Below are 20560 nucleotides of genomic sequence, written 5' to 3' on the forward strand. Positions count from 1 at the left end.
GAGGGAAAAATACCCTTGCTTTTCACCTACACCCCTTCAATTAAACTGACCCATCTTGGCTCTCAAACAAACTGCTCTCACTAGTGTGGTTAGACAGTAGGTCTGTTATTCTATAAGCCGCAATTTGGTCTTTGTGAGTAATTTTAAAATTTTATATCATTAAAATATGGTACAGTTTTAATTAACCAGAAATATGTAGTGTTTGTTTATGAAAATAAAAAGTAATTTCTATGCTTAATTTTTGTGTACTAAAAAAATATTATAGGTCTAATTTTAGGTCTTAAGCTGAAATGAAATATATTTCTTAGTGTTATTTCAATTTAAAAAAAAAAGTTTGTTCTACAGGCAATTGAAAATAATTTAGATGTTTAATTTTTGTTAAGAAAGTGTGCATTGTATTTTTTTTTATGGGTATAAAAATGTGGCTGAAGTTCAGAATCAAGAAGAATTGGATTTTTGTCAATTTTGCTTGACTTTTTAAGTGAAAATAGGTCAATATGTACATGGATAAAAATCAAGGGAGTGCATAAAGCCATTTTTGTGCAATTCTGGGATTTTTTTAAAGTTAAAATAGGTCGATGTGTACATGGATACTGAGTTTGTGCAATTCTTAAAAACGTGCCAAGCAGTGGAGGATTCTGATTGTTTTTGTGTTATTTATTATTACTGCAAAATTATTAATCAGTTCTTGACTATTTTCTGAGCCATTTGAAAATGCAACATTTAAAGCATTAACTCAGCATTTAAAAATTTAGCAATTAATCTGCATTATACTTTTTCTCAATTACAATTTTATGAATTTCGTTTTTGAGATTGATATCTCACGAGGGGCCAAAGTGACACCTGCATGTAGATATAATTTAAAGAAGCAACACAATTCGGAATTATTTGTTGCCATCTCAAAGTATTTTATCGCATCTAATTTACTTTAATTTTGAATGAACTGCAGAATTTCTGTTTTGAAAGTGTTCTTAACTAATAACTCTGTAGTCATTTCATTAGTAAATCTCTACATATTTCGTAGCTTTGAACTTTTTGAATAATGACTGAATTTTAAAAAATGCAAATGTTTTGAAGATTTCATCCCATTCAGAACATGTTTCATTCATTTTATATCTTGACTGAGCATTCAGAATATTGAAAGAAGCATAAAATATATGCAGCTTTATAGGATTTTCAAATTTGCAGTGGCGTAGCTAGAGTGATGTAAGGGAAGACATCTGTCCCCAGGCGCAGCATCCAGGGGACGCCAAATTGATGTTATGAAATTTTAGAATGAAAGGTTTTCTATTCTTAGCACACAGAAAGGGGTGCAAAATCTTCAGCTGTCCCGAGGCGCTGAAAACCTCAGCTATGTCTCTGCAAATTTGTATTCATATATAGCTCATTCAAATTTTTCTTTTCTTGTTTATTTTTGAATTTGCTTTGTATAATTCTGCTCTCTGGTACATATTTTGCTGATGTTACTAGCTGCATCATAGCCTTGTCCCAGACATTTAGAAAATTCATTTGATTTGCTTTCAGAATATTGGTGAAAACATTTAGAAATTCATCTATTCGTTTGATTTGTAATGTGATGTTCCTTAAAAAAGAAAAAAAAAGGGGGGTAGTTGGTCTTAGTAACCTTGAATAATATTTCACTTAAAAATATATTTTCAGAATCATTTTATGTTTAGATATGTCCTATAACATTAAGAGTAGTTTTTATAAAATATTATTAAATATTTAAACATTTTAATGCAACTGTTGATATCTATTAAATAACAAAATATGTTGGTAAAAGTATAGTTTAGGGTACCCCTTGGCAATTTTTGACGGTACATGGATACCGATTTTGTGCAGTTCTTTGACTCGTTATTTTGGCTTGTGAAGCGGCGATTTTTGCACCAAAAATTGCCGCTACACAAAGCCAAAATAACAAGACAAACAATTGCATAAACTCGGTATCCATGTACACATCAACTTATTTTCACTTAAAAAAAAAACCTCGAATTGCACAAAAATGGCATTGCGCACTCCTTTGACTTTATCCATGTATACGTCAACCTATTTTCACTTAAAAAAGAATCCTCGAATTGCACAAAAATGGCATTGCGCACTCTTTTAACTTTGTACATATCAACCTATTCTCACTTAAAAAAAATCCCAGAATTGCACAAACTCCCTTTACTTTGTCTATGTACACATCGATATATTTTCACTTAAAAAGTCAAAGGAGCACCAAATTCTACAATATAGGCAAACAAAAAATATATAATCTCAATAAAATACATTTTAAACCAAACAATAAAATAACATAAAAAAGAAAAAACATGTTATACATTTAAGCACTACCAAAAGCAAATATTCACTTACCATGATTTTCGAGTTCGCTTCGTACATCCACAGCCACGTAAAAATCAAAATATCAATCGTACTCAAATAACTTTTTTCAAAACCAGCACTCTTTCTGATTGAACACTTCACATAGTGACCATCTGAACCTTTCTTCCTACAAACCCATTCAAATCCATGTAAACGGTTTTAACATCACAAAAATGCTTACAAAACATCCCATGATTCAAAATTTCCCAGAATCATGCACCCGATTACGTCACAATAGGGTTTCCATAACATTCAACTACTCAGGCTACCATAAATGAAACAACAACTTCGCCATAATACAAGGGGTACCTTAAAGTCTACTCTATCCAATATGATACATTGTAAAATTTGATTGCTCTCATTTCTTATTATTTAATTTTTTCTGGGATGGGTAGGTAAGAATTGGTGGATTTGATAATGTATTTAAAAGTTGGTTTCGATCACAAATTATTTTCATGCTGTATTTCATTATTAATGAGGATTTAAAATTAACGAAAGTATGTAATAGTTAAAACAACAGTAACAACTGTCGGCGATTCAGGATGTAAAAATTCTGCGACATTACTTCGTCCAATGGTAACGGATCATCCCAATCTACCCCAACAACAAAAACATACCTGATAAATGTATGTGGACTTGAATTTTAAAAGTTGGTGAAGTTTGATTTTTGAGATCAGTATTAATCTATTTAATTTATTATTAAAAAAATTAGTATTTTAAAAAGTGTGATATGTAGGATAAAGTGCTTGCTTGTGAAATTGTTTTTACATGACGGCATATTAATTTTTATTTTCTTTTATTTGTTAACTAAACACTTTTTTAATTTTTTTTTTTTTTTTTTTTTTTTTTTAAGTATCAGATTTTTGTTTCATGATGTATAGTGCACTGAATATAGAAAAAAATATATTATTGCCGTTTAAGTTTAATCTATTATTTTGTTGTGGATTTTATAATTTATGAAAATTTTGTGTGTTAGATGCACGTGACACATTACGGCAGTGGCGTGATGATAATTTGCGATGCTCTGAAGAAGTGATCGAAATCTGGCAAGATGTTTTAGCAAATACTATAAACAAAGTTGGTGATGAAAGTATGTAAATCATTTATTATTAAACAAAATTTGAGATGATTATTTAGTCTTTGTCTGAATAATGCTTAATTCCATGTCATTGAAATGAAGATCGATACTTCTATTGCTTCATGTTCATAAATCATTAATTTTAAAACTACTGATTATCTTGATTTTAAATTTAAAATGCACTTAAGTGTGTCAAGTGAACCCTGTTACCATCTTATGGTAGCCCTATCCCATAAGCAGCAAGTATCTTTGAAAGTATAATGTATATAAGATGTAATAAATACTGATATTGATAATTATTTTAATATTATTCTGTAAGACAGTCAATCCCTACCGGAACCCAAAAAGAAAATCCATCAAATAGATATTAAGAGACAATTATCAGAATGTTAAATTTCACCATTAGACTAAAATATTTTATTTTCACAACCAAATGCAGGCACCAGGTTGCATTGCATTCCATGAGCTTTTTTGTGTGTGTGTGTGGGGGGGGGTATAGTGTGCCATTAGATTAATGTAATTTATTTTTATTGGCCATGCATTTCTGAATGTTATATTTTCATAGTTTAAGCATCTTAGGATTTCCTTTAAGACTTTACTGATTTTGGTGAATTCATTCTTTGTCTGAGTGGTCACAGTATTCTTATTAATTGTATTGCGTTGCTGAAAAATGTAATCAAGATAGGATTTTGAAATTCTTATGTGCATAATCTTGCATTTTGTATTGATGCTATCTTGAAACCTGTTTATAAAAAATAATTTGAATTAAACACCACTTTGTAGGATTTGTAAAATAACAGATTGTAAAATGTTTTCAGATTTGTAAATTAACATAATAATAATTATTTCAAAATTAATTTTAAATATTTGAAAGTGTGGTTTCTGATGCCAGTGTGCTAATGAAAGTTGGTCTCTACTGTCCTAAACAAATCAATGTCTTACATTTCCAAGTCCTAAATTTACCATAATGTGAAATTAATTTTTATGAAATGAGTGTTTCTTGCATAGCCAATTCTCTCAAAGCAGTGCCATTTGACAAAGCTGTAGATCTTTAATTTACCTTTTGAGTTTAATCAGTCTATTATTGGTTAAATAAAAGCAGTAAATGCACAACTTAATTTAAATTGTTATTTTATTTTTTTAACATAATATAGCTAATTGACATAAATGCATTTAATTATAATATAATTTCTACTGTAATTAATGAAAAGTTAATTTGCTGTTAATTTGTTTTTAATTTGCTGCTTCTTGGTATCACCTGTAACCAAAACACCAAGAAGAAAATGTTTCTATGTTTAGTCACCATATCTTCTGACCAATACCGTATAACTCTTATAGCTATCAAGCATACTATTTTGTGAAGCAGAAAACCAGTTCTAATATGGAGGCTTTTCTTTTTCTGATAGTTTCGTACATTTCATTTCCATGTAGTTTTGGTATATTACTATGTTTCTTGCCTGTTGTCACAAATCAGGTTGGAGGGTACAATATTCTTTTCTAGGAAGAATGCAACAGCTTCATTTTCACTTGATAGGAAATTGAAAATTGTCATTTTGAATTTAGGTGATGACAGGACGATTTCAGTTTTTATAACCTGGCTTTGGTCTTTGGATATCTATGCCATTTGCAATAATGCTGCCAAACTTGATGATTAATTACAAGTTGCCTGTAAAACTGACAAGAACCTGTAGTTTTAATATTAAAATATTTTATTAAACTCTTCCTTGAAGTGTTCTAAATTTTTAAGTGGCAGTTCCTTTTTTTGTTTTCTTTGTTTCTTTCTTTTTTTAATGCCTTTTATTTAAAGTGTTATATATGTACAACATGTTTGCAGAAAAATGTTTAGATGAAATTTTTAAACCAATACTTAAAAAGATGTCAGATGATAACTAGTGGGAATGATTATTAATACATTTTCTATTGTTTCCTTTAAAATATACCCTACTTTATTATATGGAATTGAGCTGTTGATTATCTTTTCAATGCAGCATAATTAATGTGCTTTGAAAAGAATGTACTAAAATACATTGGCGTAATCTTAATTTATGCTGAATTTCTTATGACTGAAAATCTGATTGATAAAGACATAGACTTTTTTTAATTGAGTCCTTTTTTTAAAAATATTTTAGACAATACATTTGAATGTTTATTGCATAAGTCAGTGTGTTACTAGTCTATTAAAAATTTATTATAAAAGCGTAATTGTATATGCAATTTTAAAGTTTACCTTTGTAAGAAAATGAGTGTCTGAATTTTGTTTTCACTTTTTCAGAATGGCTTATTTATGAACAAGTATGCCTAGCAGCATTAGACTGTCACCGTTTAGACATAGCTCAGGTATGAATGTATTTCGTATCCTTGGATATGTTCTGGTTTTCTTAGATTTTTTAGAACTTATGTATTAGCTGGTACTAATCAAGTTACTGCCAACAAACAATGGTACTTAAATATTATAAACCATCTTAATAGAAGTCGCCAAATTTTCAGAATTCCATGAACTCTGGCAACGGTGTACATAATAATTCTTCAGGTAACCATATCCATTGTGAGTTGCAGTCCAAAAATTCACCCGGTCATTTTTTTTTTTTTTTTTTTTTTTTTTCATGTGTGATAAATTTTCAAACTGCACCAAGTGCTAATACATAAGTACCCAGACAACTGGTTACTTGGGATGAAATGTGTTTTCAGTATCAGAAAAACGGATGAAACAGGTAGCGATTTCCAATAGATATTGTTTGGCAATTACATTCAAAACCACATCAGATTATTTTTCTCCTTCATGTGAATTTTGTTAAATAAATAAATAAATGATTTCTGTAGAAGCAGTTCTTTGCGTCTGTATGAACTCTGCTAAGTAAATAAATAAATAAAGGACTTTCATAGAACTGATTCTTAATTCTTATTGTAATACTTTATCATCTGTTTCGTAGACATATATTTTAATCACATTCAGTTTCATGGCATGAAAAATGGAATTTGAAATGCATTTGGAACGAGTTGTGATTTTTTTGGCAAAATACTGTTAGCCTGTAAATAGTGGATTGTTTCTGCTTCATTGCTTAACAAATCTCGTAAATACACAATGCAAAATGTAGTAGAAATTAAAGCTAGATGAAACAGTATTATTCCAAGATGTTTCTGAGGGAAAAAAAATATCCCCCCCCCCAAAAAAAAGACACTGTGTGGATATGCAGAGAGTTGATGTTAAAACTAAAAATAGAAGCCATCCCCACCTTTTTTGGGGGGAGGGAAGAGTAACAAAGAAAAGAATTAAAAAAATCTTGCCAACATCAGGAACAACTTTTAGAACTGCTTGATTGCTTGCAGGAGTTGGAGTTGGATGGTATTTTTGGCAATATGTAAGTCGATACTAATGTACTGCAGAAGTGCTTTATTATTAGTGTTTATAAAAATTAAACCATTTAAAGAAGTGATTCTTCTAAACTTGCATCTAATGGTTTGCCTAACGAATATTATAAAATTAACAAAGTGTAATTTTGCTCATATAAAAAATGAAATAGCTTTGGCAAGAATTAATCTTGCTCGTGTGTGAGGATTAGCGTGATTATTTTTGTAGAACTGTCATTTTAGATTAATTGTTTAATATTATTCTTTTCAATATATGCAGTTAAAATATAAGTCAGGAAAATCTGGCTGTTAAAAGTTTTGTTGAATATGTCTTTGATCTGTTGGACGTGATGTAAGTATACAATCTGATTGAATGTATGCAATTTTGTGTAAGTATGACTTAAGATTCCTATAGGAATATCAAGAACAATATAATGTCTGAATTACGCATTTCCAGTTTACATAGTGAATATTTTCATATAAAAGTTGTTTCATTTTATGAAGTAAGTATCTTTGACCAACTATGTATGGACTGTTAAGTACATATTTATAGCATGTAAAATTAAACCAAAATCATCATATGAGCTAGGTAAGGAAAATATTTAAAAATTTATTTGACAGTTTTGTTTCAAATAATTTAGTAAAACACATACATGTATTTCATTATAAAAAATATATGAAACACTGAGTTTTATGTTTGGAATATTCTCAAATCCCATGCATTTTCAAGTTTCTAATGCAAGTGTATGCACATTTAAGTTGAGAAGCTGGAAAATATCATCTTTAGAGCATTATTTTTGTTACTCTGTTTACAATGTTTTTAAGGAACTTTCTTATTATTGAATAAAGAAATAATATCACCAAATGCAATAAAAACATTTCATCAACATTTATCATCATCATCAAATAAAAACTAGGATTTCAAGACTTTTTGTTTGTCTGAATAATTGTCATCAAAGTGTGCAATTTTTGTTTTGTTTGTTAAATTTAATTGCATAGATATTTGTGTAGAGTTTTAAGTGGTGTTCAAGCACAATTTGACAACGATCCCATTAACTTAAATTTTTTGTAACTGAATTTTTTTAGTGTTGTTCAAATCGAACTTATTAAAGTACGTTAATCGAGTTTGTACAATTTTTTATTTATTTATGCTGTCAGAATGTAATTACTTTGTTGCAAAAAAGTATTTTACTTTCTCTGCTGCATCATTGGATATTATTTATTTAAAGGAATGCCTACAAGCTCTTGATTACCAGTTTCCAGGAAGCTTAAGAGTACGTAAGCTGAGAGCAATGGAATTTGAAGCACTAGAAAGGTAAATATTATTTTAAAAATAACTCACTGGGGAAATTTATAATTTTGTGAAATATTTATTTTCACTATTACCCTGCTTTTTATATTTGTGTTTAGATTTACTTCCCTCAGTAATAAAAAAAATTGAAAGAATTGCACAGAATTGGACTTGTAATTTTCCAGCCGCAATTTTGAGGAAAAGTGCCCTGGGGGGGATTCGGGGGTCTCCCACCAATGTCCATCCACGTGAGAGGACTTTTGGCTCGCCGCATATTTAGAATGTTGCCATGCCGCACCGACACTATACATTTACAAACATCCATGTCTTCCCCGGGATTCGAACCCGGGCCTTTCGGTACCGTAGTAGGCTCCCCTAACCACTATACTGCCTGGACGCATTTGTTTGATTTGATGTAAATTGATTTGGCTATTTCTGTGTACATCTGTCCTTTTTAAAATTAAGATGTCATCATGAAATTTATAAAAGAAAGTTTTACTTGATCTCTACAGTTTTTTAGCTTTTCATAAATTTTTTTTTTGATATTTAACCAATGTTACCTTTAAATTTCATAATACTTATTTTTATTTCTTTCATAATATTTAATTCATTATATAATATTTATTTTCTAGAGTTGCATAGATTAAAAATATGCATTAATCTTTGTTTCTTTGCCTTCTGTAAAACCTGCATAGACTTTTTAAGCATTTTTTAATACTGTTTAACAGGGTGAATTAAATGGTTTGGGACACCATAAGTGTAAATAGCTGTACTTCAATTTGGCCATCAGAACCTGGAACCCTCATCATAATTAAATCAAGAACTGATTAAAATTTTCATATTTGAGTATATTTTGTAATAGTGCACCAATATATGAATTTTTTAAATAACAGAGGCCCATAATTTGATGACTCGTTTTTAACAAAAATGAAATAATTAATTTTTCCCTGCATTAAAATATATATTGGAATTTTCTCTATAATTAAGAGGAAGTGAACACAAGTGGCAAAGATTAACCATTCACTGGCAAAATCATTTTGCACATGCTGTGGATGAGTTGTATTTAAACAGCATTTTGTTATCATATTACTTTATATGTTAGACCAAGGCCCAAATTGTAGATTTGGCAGGCAGATCTGGCCAAATTGCTAGCTCGAAATATTCAGCTATTTATAATTACTTTCAAATTTGGCCAGCCTCTTTGTGAGTTGGCTAAGAGAAACTGAACAAAGTTAGAAATGAACTTGATATCTGATCTAAGGATTTTTTACATAGCTGATGTTGATGGTGGATAAAAGGCATGTTTCTGTTTAATGATGTAATTAAAAAAAAAAAAAAAAAAAAAAAAAACTACATTTTTACTATTAATACATAAATAGAAATCTCTTTGGGAATTTCTGATTGCTTTGAGGCTATTGGTCACTGGTAGACTATGGATGGCTTTTTTTATTTGACTATGGCAAAGCACAGAAAGGATTCTGCATAGGAAGCTATCTTGTATACATGTCACAAAAGGGGAAAGCTGTAAAAACATCCATGCAAACGTGACCAGTGTTCGCTAACTTTACCCTTGGCTGCCAGAGGGGCATAAGCTATGGATAGACAGTCATCATTTGGAGAGTATGATGCTCATACTTTCCAAAGCAGGCATTATAGAGCAGTATTTGTTGCCATGACAAGAGTTACCAAAGCAAGTAAATGGCAAGTACATAATAATATAATGTAACATTTGAAAATTTCAGGAAAACTCTCATAAGGACATTCCTGGTGTCAAAAGACATCATAGTAATAATAAAATTTTTTAAATCTATTTTAAAGTTGTTTTTACACTTTTAGAAGCACTGCTTATTTTTTTTATCTTGTTTTGTGGTGCAGAGAAATCGTCATAGAGATTTCTAATTATATACGGATGATGATACTAATAAAAATGCAGCTTTTAAGTTACATCTTTAAACAGGAAATTCAACTTTCACCCATCTAAAGTATCGGTTTTTTGAAAAATCATTAAAATAAGAATGAAGACAATTCACGTGACCAATTTATAAAGTGGCTGGGCAGAGCCTTAAATAATAACGAATTATTGTATTTTTTAGTCTGTGATTCTATTAGCTGTCTATTTTGCAAAATGGTAAACTTCGGGCTTTTGCCATATTGTATATAGTAACAGTATTCTTTTCATTCATAACCTTCCATTTGTCAATATGACATCTAAACAGTTAAAGAAAATAAGGAAACGAGACATTTTAACAGCAAGGTAATATACAGTCAAAAATCGTTAATCCGGACTCGTCGGGACTTTGGCGATTCCAGATTATCGATTTTTCCGGATTATAGATCATCAGTTTAACCCCTTCGAGCCGGGTTGCGAAAACGCGCGCTTATCGCGGAGGCCGGCAGTGTCTTCCGCGAGCGTCTCTCCAGGGCCGGGGGCTTTTTGCTACTAAGCCTAAATCCATGAAATTTCCGAAGTATCAACGCATTGTTTAATAATGCTCTATAGAGTATTTAAACGGCTTATGCTTTATAGATATTTATATATATATATATATACTTTAATTACCTTATTTCTTGTTTAAATGCATATTTTACACATTTTATTTTCATTACTCACCATTTTATGACTTTTAACATTATACATCTGAAAACTAAATATATTACTTAAAATTCTCTTTTCGTATGAAAAATTTGAAAACAGGGATCTACACACAGTCCTACGTTACATTTCTTGAACTCGTAATAACTCATTTGCCATTTTGGAGGATTTTTCCGGGAATGTGAACAAACGAAGCATCGTCGTCTCGTTTTCTTATCAGTCTCTTCTGAACAAAGTTTTGGAAAATGTCTTTCAGTTAATCTTTCAGAATCAGTATCAGAATATCAGAATTTCAGAATCAATATCTGAAATATTTTGCATCATTTCTGCTATTTCATGCTCTGTTAAACATTTTCAACGCTTCGACATTGAAACGGTAAAAACAGAAAGAATTCACGTCTAACAAGATCTAATTATTTTCTAAAAACTGAACTGTAAACCGAAATATTCAACGCTTTAGCGCATATAAAACTTCTACTTACAATAACAACTACCACGTGCGATTTAAAGAGACATCATAAATCACGCCATTCGGAAACATTTAGTTCCCCATTTGTTTATATAATCAAAAACACGTGTATGTGAGTCATGCTTCTCTCGTTTAAAGTAGAAGGTCTAATGTACATGTATCTGAAACCATATGGACATATAGTGCCATCTTGTGGCAGAAATTATAGTTTGAAAAACGTTCCAGGGTACTGGCACAAATACGTGACAGTCGGTAGTAAACGCAAAAATCCTCTGGCACGCCTGCGTGTCGGCCGGTAGGTAAGTGTGTTCGTTGCTGGCACGTATACGTGACAGTTGGCGCGAAGGGGTTAAATCTGGTAAGATGGCATGCAGAAGTTATAAAATTAAAAATATAAAACCGTAATTTATGAAATAAAGAGCATTTTGATCTAAAGGGTATCAAAATTTACAAAAAAAAAAAAAAAAAAAGCTTAATATTTATTTGTTTACTTTATTAAACATTTCTTTCAACGTAAGTTGTTTAAGTTGCTTCGTTTCTTATGTGATAATACATTCTCTTTAATTCTATAAACAGACATAATTTCTTGTTCAGTTACAAAGTTCCACTGTTCAAGTCCTATAATTGCTGTGTCTACCAACTAATTTGTCAATCGAAATTTTTTCGTTTTCAATAACCTCTGTCACTTTCTTCACTATTGGAAGCGAATTATAATGACTAGGAATTTGATTTAAATCATATCAAAGACGGAGTACATCGAGATGAAATACTACATTTAGTAAGGAATTATAAGCCAAATAAAATAAAAACATCTGCCCTGAAGATAAGGATAGCGCTGACAGATCAACTTCCAATTCATTGCGTGCCACGGCGTTAAAGATAAACAAAGTTTAGATGAACAAAGGATATGCCTTTATCCATTTCTAGCAGCAATTCCACTTTTTGTTTAATGAACTTCGAAACATACTTTCGCTTTGTAGATCCTTTACATATTACTAAATATATATCAGAAATTCTATTTGACATAATCAAAAGTTCAAGCTTACTTTTATAAAATTGCTCTAACAGTCTGCAAAAAATAATAAGCCGGATCTAATTTGAAGATTAAGGAACAACGCAATCTGCAACATTAACTGAAATAGATAATTAGATAATTTTAGCTTAGCTTATACCGTTCATTATACATTAAATGCGCACTCATAAACGTATTTTGTGCACGCACACAAGCATATTTGCAGCCGTAAAGGTCTTATGCGCATGCGTCAATGAGACGCATGTGCAGAAAGTTTGTAGCTTTGAGGTCCGGATTATAGATCATTCCGGATTATGGGTGTCCGAATAAACGACTTTTGACTGTATAACCAAGGGGCAACAAAATACATGGTTGGATAAAAGTATCGTACCATTCTGATAATTAAATAGTTTCATTGAAAATTCTGTATTTTCAGTCAAACATTCTCTCCTATCTGAATGTTTCTAAATAATTACTTCCAATCAATGATCTGAATGTTTTTGTCTTGTAATTTTATACTGTCTTTTGTTGTATTGTTGAATCTGATTCAAGATTTTCTTCTACTAAACTGTTTGTGTTTTGTTTCAGGTTTGACGATGCTCTGAAATTGTATGACTCGATACTTCAGCATGATGAAGCAAATTCTGTAATTTATAAAAGAAAGGTTGCTGTTTTGAAGTCTCAGAATAAAATTCCTGAAGCTATAAAGGAATTAACAGAGTATTTAAAAAAGTTGGTATATATAATATATATTATTTTAAAAAGTAGAGCAGATATCAGGGGAAAAAAAATTTTTTTTTTTTGTTGAATGTTTGGTTAAACCATTTCAATGCCGCTCTAATATAAATGGATTGATATAAACTACTGTGTTCTTTATTGTCATATCTTCATAATTTGTATTTTAGGATTTAGAAGGTTTATGAACTTCTTACAAATTCATTATGTTTTAATCAAGCTCATGTCCCCACCACTACCATTTGTAGCAATGAGCGTATTAAACCTTTAAAGAAAAGCGTAAAATATAATGTAAAATGCAATCTAATTTTGATTTGCAGATTTCATTTTAATATTTAACAAATTTTGAACTGAGCAGCCATGGTAGGCCTTTTAGTTTGAAATGATTGATCTCTCAGAAATTAGATATGGAATATAAAATCTTATATTAAAATGAGCTGTTCAAAATGGTAAAAAAAAAAAAAAAAAAAATTGTTGCAATATTATCATAAATTAAAGCCATATGTACAGTTAGTGCACTTATTTAGTGAAGAAAAGTGTTAGTTATTATTCAAGACATAGTTGCATACTTATTTTACTGCATTGCTCATGGGAAGCGCTTGCAAAAATATTTCTCTCATGTGCTGGTACTTTCTGTTTTGCCATGGCACGAAATTTGCAAACCGAAAGTGATAAGCCCATCAGAGAGGTTTCTTTAGATTCGCTTAAAATTTTTTAAAAAATGATAAAATAGATAAAATGAAATTAAAAAAGACATGACAAATGTAGAAATTTTTTAAATATTATTATTTCCAGTTTATTTAATTTTTACAAAATTAGGTACATATTTAATTAAGTCTTAACTTTCTCAGTGATGTTGATGTGAGAATAAATAGTTCAGTGGAACTATTTTTTTCACATAAACGATTTTGATTAATTTCATCAAGTTATCTGTCTTTGTACATGCATTGATTTCCCATACGGAAATGAAATGTTTAGCATTTCCAATATGCGTTCATGATTTATCAAATTTTCTGCATATGTGTACTCAATTAACAAGGAAAAAGGGAATCCTTAAATATAAACAGGGCAGAATTTTTTTAAATATGAATTTTTGGTACTCTTCTGCTATCGGGATCAGATTCAGAAATGTATGTATGCCTTGCATGTATATGTGTATATACGTATGTATCTGTGTGTAGACACACACACACACACATATACTTACATTTATACACGCACATGTACCTACAGTGACTTTCAAAAGTGTTTGGACACTTTGAGAATTTGTAGGAAAACTGGTGTAGCTGGAAATTAATTTCGAATATAAAGCCCAATATTTTTTCATATCATTTCCATGCCATTTTGAATAAAACTAAAGTTTTCTTTTTTTAATAATGACCTATTTTCTTTTTCTAAAATTGAAAATATAAGGCATCATAGATAAAATAAGCCACAAAAGTGATTGTACATTGAAACATTTTAGTAAAATTTCATAAATAAATTTTTTTTTTTTTTATTTTGATGTTTAAAAATTTGTTTGGCTTTATTCTTTGCTTGCTTACAAATTTGTCATAGTTGTAAGGAAACAACGAATGTCACTCGAAAATTGATCAGTTTTCATCAGAAGGGTAAAAAATAGATCCAGAATATCGCTAAATTAATAAATTTATCCCATTCTGAGGTGCAGTATGTGATAAAACGCTTTAAAAAAAGAAAATCGGATAGAAAATTATGTAAGAAGACGTCGTCCAGCAAAGCTAATTCAATGTGGTCAGTGATTTATAGTTAAAAAATTTGCGAACAATCCATGTTTAAGTGCTGTAACGTCTACAGAATTTACTGAAAAATTTTCTACTTCAATTTTATGTAAAACTATTTGACAGGTACTCAAATCAATTGGATTACGTGGGCACTTTGCTCGAAGAAAATTTTTTATAAGTGAAAAAATAAAAAGATAAAGGAAAAAGTTTATTCTTTCTTTCTCAAAAACAATGGTAAATAAGCCCAAAGTGTATTGAAACCATGTTTGATTTGAAAATGAAAGCAAATTTAGCATTTTTAGTTCTGATGGGCATATAATTTTATGGAGAAGAAAAAATGAGGAGCATAATCCTAGGACTTTGGTTGGTACAATAAAGCATGGCGATGGAGGTATCCTTGTGCAGGGGTGCATGTCAGCATCAGAGTTAAATAGTTTAGTATATATTGAGGGCATAATGCACCATGCTCTTTATTTAAATATTTTAAAAGCTAATTTAAAATTATCTTCCCCAAATTTGGATATTGAAAACAACTTTTTTTTTTCTTTAATCACGATAATTTTCCTAAGCAATTAACCCTCAATATTCGCCTTTGGTGTGTCTTCCATAATTATCCACAAGTTCTAAACCTCAGTCACTGGATTAAAACCCAATAGAATGCATATGGAGAGAATTACAGGTTAGGATATGAAGGCACAACATATAAACATAAGGTGAACTAAAAACAGGGATGCTGGAAGAATGGGAGAACATTGATGTATATATTTAAAAAAAAAAAAAAAAAAAAAAAAAAAAGGCTGGTGAACTCTATGCCCAGACATTTGAAAGCTGTCCTAAGTACTGCAGGATATCCTACATTATACTAACTAACAGAAATATTACTAATATGTGCAGATTTCTTTAAAGTGTACAAAAACTTTTGTGGGGGTAATATTTCTGCTACTTTTTGATTATTGATTTTTCAAAAAAAAAAAGTTTTACTATGTTCATAAAATAATTCATGTATTTTTTTATTTTAATTTATAGATATTTGTAAATTTATAGATATTATTAAAAATTTCTCATCCTCAAATATTAATTTTCATTAATGAATGAAGCAATATTTCATATAAACTCGTTTTAAGTGTCTGAACACTTTTCTGAGCCGCTGTACGTACATACATTTTTTAATCCAATGCTGATAACAGAAGATTACCCTGTTTTGTAGCTGTGTTTTAAAAACATGCTTACAAGAACCTTACACATGTAGACACTTTCTAACTGTGAGCTTTTCCTTGTATGTGTTTGTTTATTGTTTCAAGAGATGGCAGATTGTTTTAAAAATGATTATGTTATCAAATTATTAGTGTAAATAAAATTATGAAGTTTTTTGGATGTATATTGATTTTACATTCTGTGCCTGAAATAGGTTTATGAGTGATCATGAAGCATGGATGGAGCTTTCAGACTTATACTTAGCTGAACAGGACTACAATAAAGCAGCTTTTTGTTTAGAAGAACTCATTCTTTTTAATCCTCATAATCACTTATATCACCAAAGATATGCAGAAGTAAGTTGTATTTTTTGGTTTCATTGCTTTCTTTGCATGGATGTGTGTATGAGAGAAAGTGAAATTCTAGGAGCTTCTCTTTAAAAGTTTATTATGCTTACAGTAATTCTGTTATGTTTACAGTAGATATAATACAGAGTGTCTACAAATTAGTTGGGCAAAAAGAATAATTTATTTGAAATTAATTTACAGGAAAAAAAATTAAAGTACATATTGTTTTAAGATAGAGAAGTAGTCCAAGTTTACCTTTATCACAAATATTCGATGTGACTTACTTTCGTTACTCTACAAATCTCCCATCTGTAAAGCATTTCTTGCCACAGCGGAGTGTACACTTGATTCTTTACAAAACTCTATACACTGAAATCCAGCAGTTGTAGATCTGGTGATTGTGGTGGACACTGAATAACACATTCACGACCAATCCAAAATGGTACCTCAAGCATTGAGATAAGGTATAACGTCATTGTTGTAGTGATGAGACGCGCTGTCCTGTTGAAAAATGAAACCACCTGGCATCTTTTCATTGATGATTGACATCAGGAAAATCTGTAACATGTCCATGTAAATAATTCCTGTAAAAAATTTTTCAGCGAAGAAAAATAGGCCGAAAACATTCGAGGCACTCACTGCACAAAACACATGTACTTTGGGACTATCCCTTTCATGTTGTAGGGTGGCATAAGCATTTCCCAGTCGCCAGATTCTTACCTTATGTTTATTTACTTTACCACTTAGATGAAAAGGTGGTTCATCATTGAAAACCAGTTGTGACAAGAAATCATCATCAGTCACCGTGTGCCTTAGCATATTATCCATGCAAAATTCTTGTCGCTTTTTCAGATCATCAGGCTTCAGAGATTGAAGCAAGTGCAGTTTGTAGGGTTTGAACTTGAGACGTTTACGCAGTACTTTTGAAACTTGATTTTGGAATTCTCAGCTCCAAACTTGCTCATGATGTGGATTTTGTAGGACTTGTCATGAACATTTCTCTTATTACATCAACCATATCTTCTGAAACTGCTGGTTGGCCTTGACCCTTGAACCGATGAGCCACACATCCTGTTTCGGTAAGTCCACGATACCGTGTTATAGTAGTGTCCCTGTTCGGGCTATTGTTTTGTATTCTTGAACAAAATTTTATCTTACTTGTAAAACAGAATTAGTTTCATGGAACCAAAGATAACATTTCGCTTTTTCAGCATAGTTGTACATCTCCATTATTTTAATGCCGAACCACAAAAGTGCATATAACATCAATTATGACACATAACACCATCAATGAATAAACTCAGGAAATATTACTACTAGTCTGACTTTGGAAGTTATAGACACCCTGTATATGTTGTGTAATATTAGGTATTGAGTCATCCAGCTTATGGCCTGGACTTGGCACATTGAAAAAAATTTTTTCCCCCTTTTTTCTGAAAGATGTTGTGCAGACTTGTGCATAGATGGACCTGTTGTATTGTAAAACACGATTTTGTTGAAAAAATCATGTGGAAAGCTGTTAAATATATGTTATTTTACCCTTCCCTTCTTTTTCTTTCCTTACTAATGGAATAGGTGATTAAATAGCTTCAATTCATTAAAAGAAAATTCCTATAGCTGACATGAGAACAGCATTTTAGTGTTTGTATGTGTACATATAAATGCATTTTTGTTTCATAACTTCATATTCCAAACTTTTTAAAACTGTTTATTTTTATGTAATAAACTCCAATTTTCTAGTAGAATTAAATAATTTTACATTGCAAATTACACTAAATTATAGGTAGGTTGAGTACTTTTAAGATTTAAATGTTCATATTACTTTGTAAATCCACATTATAATTTATTTTTGAGAAAATTTTCACTTTATTAAAATATTATTTGTTTTCAATTTCAAAATTTCTAAACTTGGTACAACCGAAAGTCACTGGCCGATACTGGGGTGGGATGAGGAGTGGAAAAATTTGTATAATTGTGGATATAGAAAGCAAAAAATTGTACTAATGGCTTAGTATAGTAGTAGAATAGTTACTAGTATAGTAGAATTTCAACTATCTGAGACCATTTAATCTTCGAATGCTTGCAATCCGTGCTTAGCTTTTAATATAAACAACAATATTTCAATTTTCAGAAATTTCATCATGACAAATTTAATATGAAAAAATGTTTTTAATAAAAAATCCAGTGTATTGATAATAAATTTGGATGAAAGAAGTGAATTTATGTCACTTATTCAGTATTTATTGTATTCCTTTCAATAATTTCTTTTTATAGTAAACACACACTGTGAATCTCTGTATAGCTTCTGCCTTAGATAAATCCTTACTTTTCAATTCATATTCTGCTGTCTTTTAAAATAAATTTTGATTTTATGCATGTAATTTGCTTTGAAATATTTTGGTATGTTTCAATAATTTATTTGTCGACAATTTTTCATGTGTTGCATTCCAACCTAAATGCATCTTGTAGTTGATTCTGTGCAACAAGCAGTCATTTTTACAGTGGCAACAGAGATAGATTCTTAAAAACAGCACTTGTAAAGATTTCTCTGGTTTTAAAAGTGAATAGCAGTGTAAGGAAATACAGATGGAGCAGGAGAGAGATTTCTTTCCAGTAAATGCAAAACTTTAATTCCTGAGCAGAATTAGCATAGAGATATAATTTAGAAATATCCTTATTATCAGGGTTTATGTAAACAACATATTTATTTTTTTTGTTTCTAATTTTAGAGCATTACTAATAAAAAATAATTTGATGGCTGTATCGACTACAATACAAAGTTCATAATATGGACTCTTTAGGGTTTTTTCCAGATTATAGATCATCAATTTAAATCTGGTAAGATGGAATGAACTGAAAGTTGATCTGTCAGCACTATCCTTATCTTCAGGGCAGATGTTTTCCTTTTATTCAGCTTATAATTCCGTACTAAATGTAGTATTTCATCTCGATGTACTCCGTCTTTTATATGATTTAAATCAAATTCCTCGTCATTATTAATATCACGAATACACATCAAATAGTTTTCTGGTTGCAATTTTCTAATTTCAACTATACGTAATGTATGCACGCGTTGAAAGAAATGTTTAATAAAATAAACAAATAAATATAAAGCTTTTTTTTTTTTTTTTTTTTTTGTTTTTTTGTAAATTTTGATACCCTTTAGATCATAATTGCTCTTTATTTCATAAATTACGGTTTCATATTTTTAATTTCTGCATGCCATCTTACCAGATTTAAACTGATGATCTATAATCTGGAATCGCCAAAGTCTCGATGAGTCCAGATTAAAATCTTTTGACTGTATTGCCGATTCTCGGGTATAAATTGATTTTCAAACCATTCATTCATTAATGCTTGTGTCATCCATGCTCTTTTATTTGCACAATATATAACGTGAAAAATTGTTACTCCTTTAAATGCTCGAGGTCGTGCACGTTTTCCGATTACGAAAAGCACTTGTGCATTCCTGCAGCATTTGCGCCCGTTAAAATTGTTAGTCTTGCTTTGGAATCTTTGACACCATTTGGAGCTTTTTCTGTAGAGGTTGCCACGGTATTTTGCGGTACGTATTGCTAGAACAGACCAGTTTCATCAGCATTGTAAATTTGTTCTGGAGATAATTGTTCACTACTAATGAGTTCAATGAATTTCTCTGCAAATTGTTCAGCAGCTTCAGTATCAGCTGAAGCTTTTTCACCTGAAATTTTTAATTGTCTTATACCATGGCGATTTTAAAATTTGGTTAACCAACCTGTCGAATATGTGCACTCAGTGTTTAAGTTCATTTCTTCATGAAATATTTTGGCTTGAGCAGTTAGCATTGGACCCATCAATGGCACGCCCTCGCTGCGTCGCTGTCTGATCCATTCAATCATCACTTTGTCATGATCGTCACTTTTAGCATAAGGAACCCTTTTCCTGTTATTCATTGCAAGTGGGGTGTCGGAATCCGCAAAAAATTAAAAAAGTTCCTTTTTCTTTTTGCTTATGTCATATACAGTTGACTTTCCAATTTAGTACTCCTCGCATAATATGGACTCTTTAGGGACATGCCTTTATCCATTTTTTGCAACAATTCCACTTTTTGTTTTATGGACATCGAAACATGCTTTCGCTTTGTAGATCCTTTGGCAGCTCCAGAATTCGAAACTCTTTTTGACATAATCGAAAGTTCAAGCTTAATTTTTATAAAATTGCTCTAACAATCTGCAAAAAATAATAATCTGGATCCAATTAGAAGATTATGGAACAGTGCAATCTGTAACATTAACTGAAATGCCTTAGAATCACTAAAGATAATTTCAGCCTTGGTTATACTGTCCATTATACATTAAACGCGCATGCGTAAACGCATTATGGGCATGCGTAAAGCATAAAAAAAAAA

The 20560-nt window shown here is 30.6% G+C and overlaps 1 protein-coding gene across 2 annotated transcripts in view; it reads left to right on the top strand.

Annotated features, from left to right (window-relative positions):
- The window catches only part of LOC118195257 (ER membrane protein complex subunit 2-like), a 55070-nt gene that overhangs the window by 25619 nt on the left and 8891 nt on the right, over positions 1–20560 (top strand). For both annotated transcript variants that reach the window (XM_035366520.2, XM_035366521.2), the window contains exons 2-6: positions 3341–3454; positions 5715–5779; positions 8020–8105; positions 12744–12887; positions 16041–16182. In XM_035366520.2, the coding sequence (XP_035222411.1) occupies positions 3341–3454; positions 5715–5779; positions 8020–8105; positions 12744–12887; positions 16041–16182 (551 nt within the window). The remainder of the gene's footprint in view (positions 1–3340; positions 3455–5714; positions 5780–8019; positions 8106–12743; positions 12888–16040; positions 16183–20560) is intronic.

Source organism: Stegodyphus dumicola, chromosome 8 (assembly GCF_044657685.1).
Source record: "Stegodyphus dumicola isolate Sdum_Otavi_A_Nest chromosome 8, ASM4465768v1".
Classification (NCBI taxonomy): Eukaryota; Metazoa; Arthropoda; class Arachnida; order Araneae; family Eresidae; genus Stegodyphus; species Stegodyphus dumicola.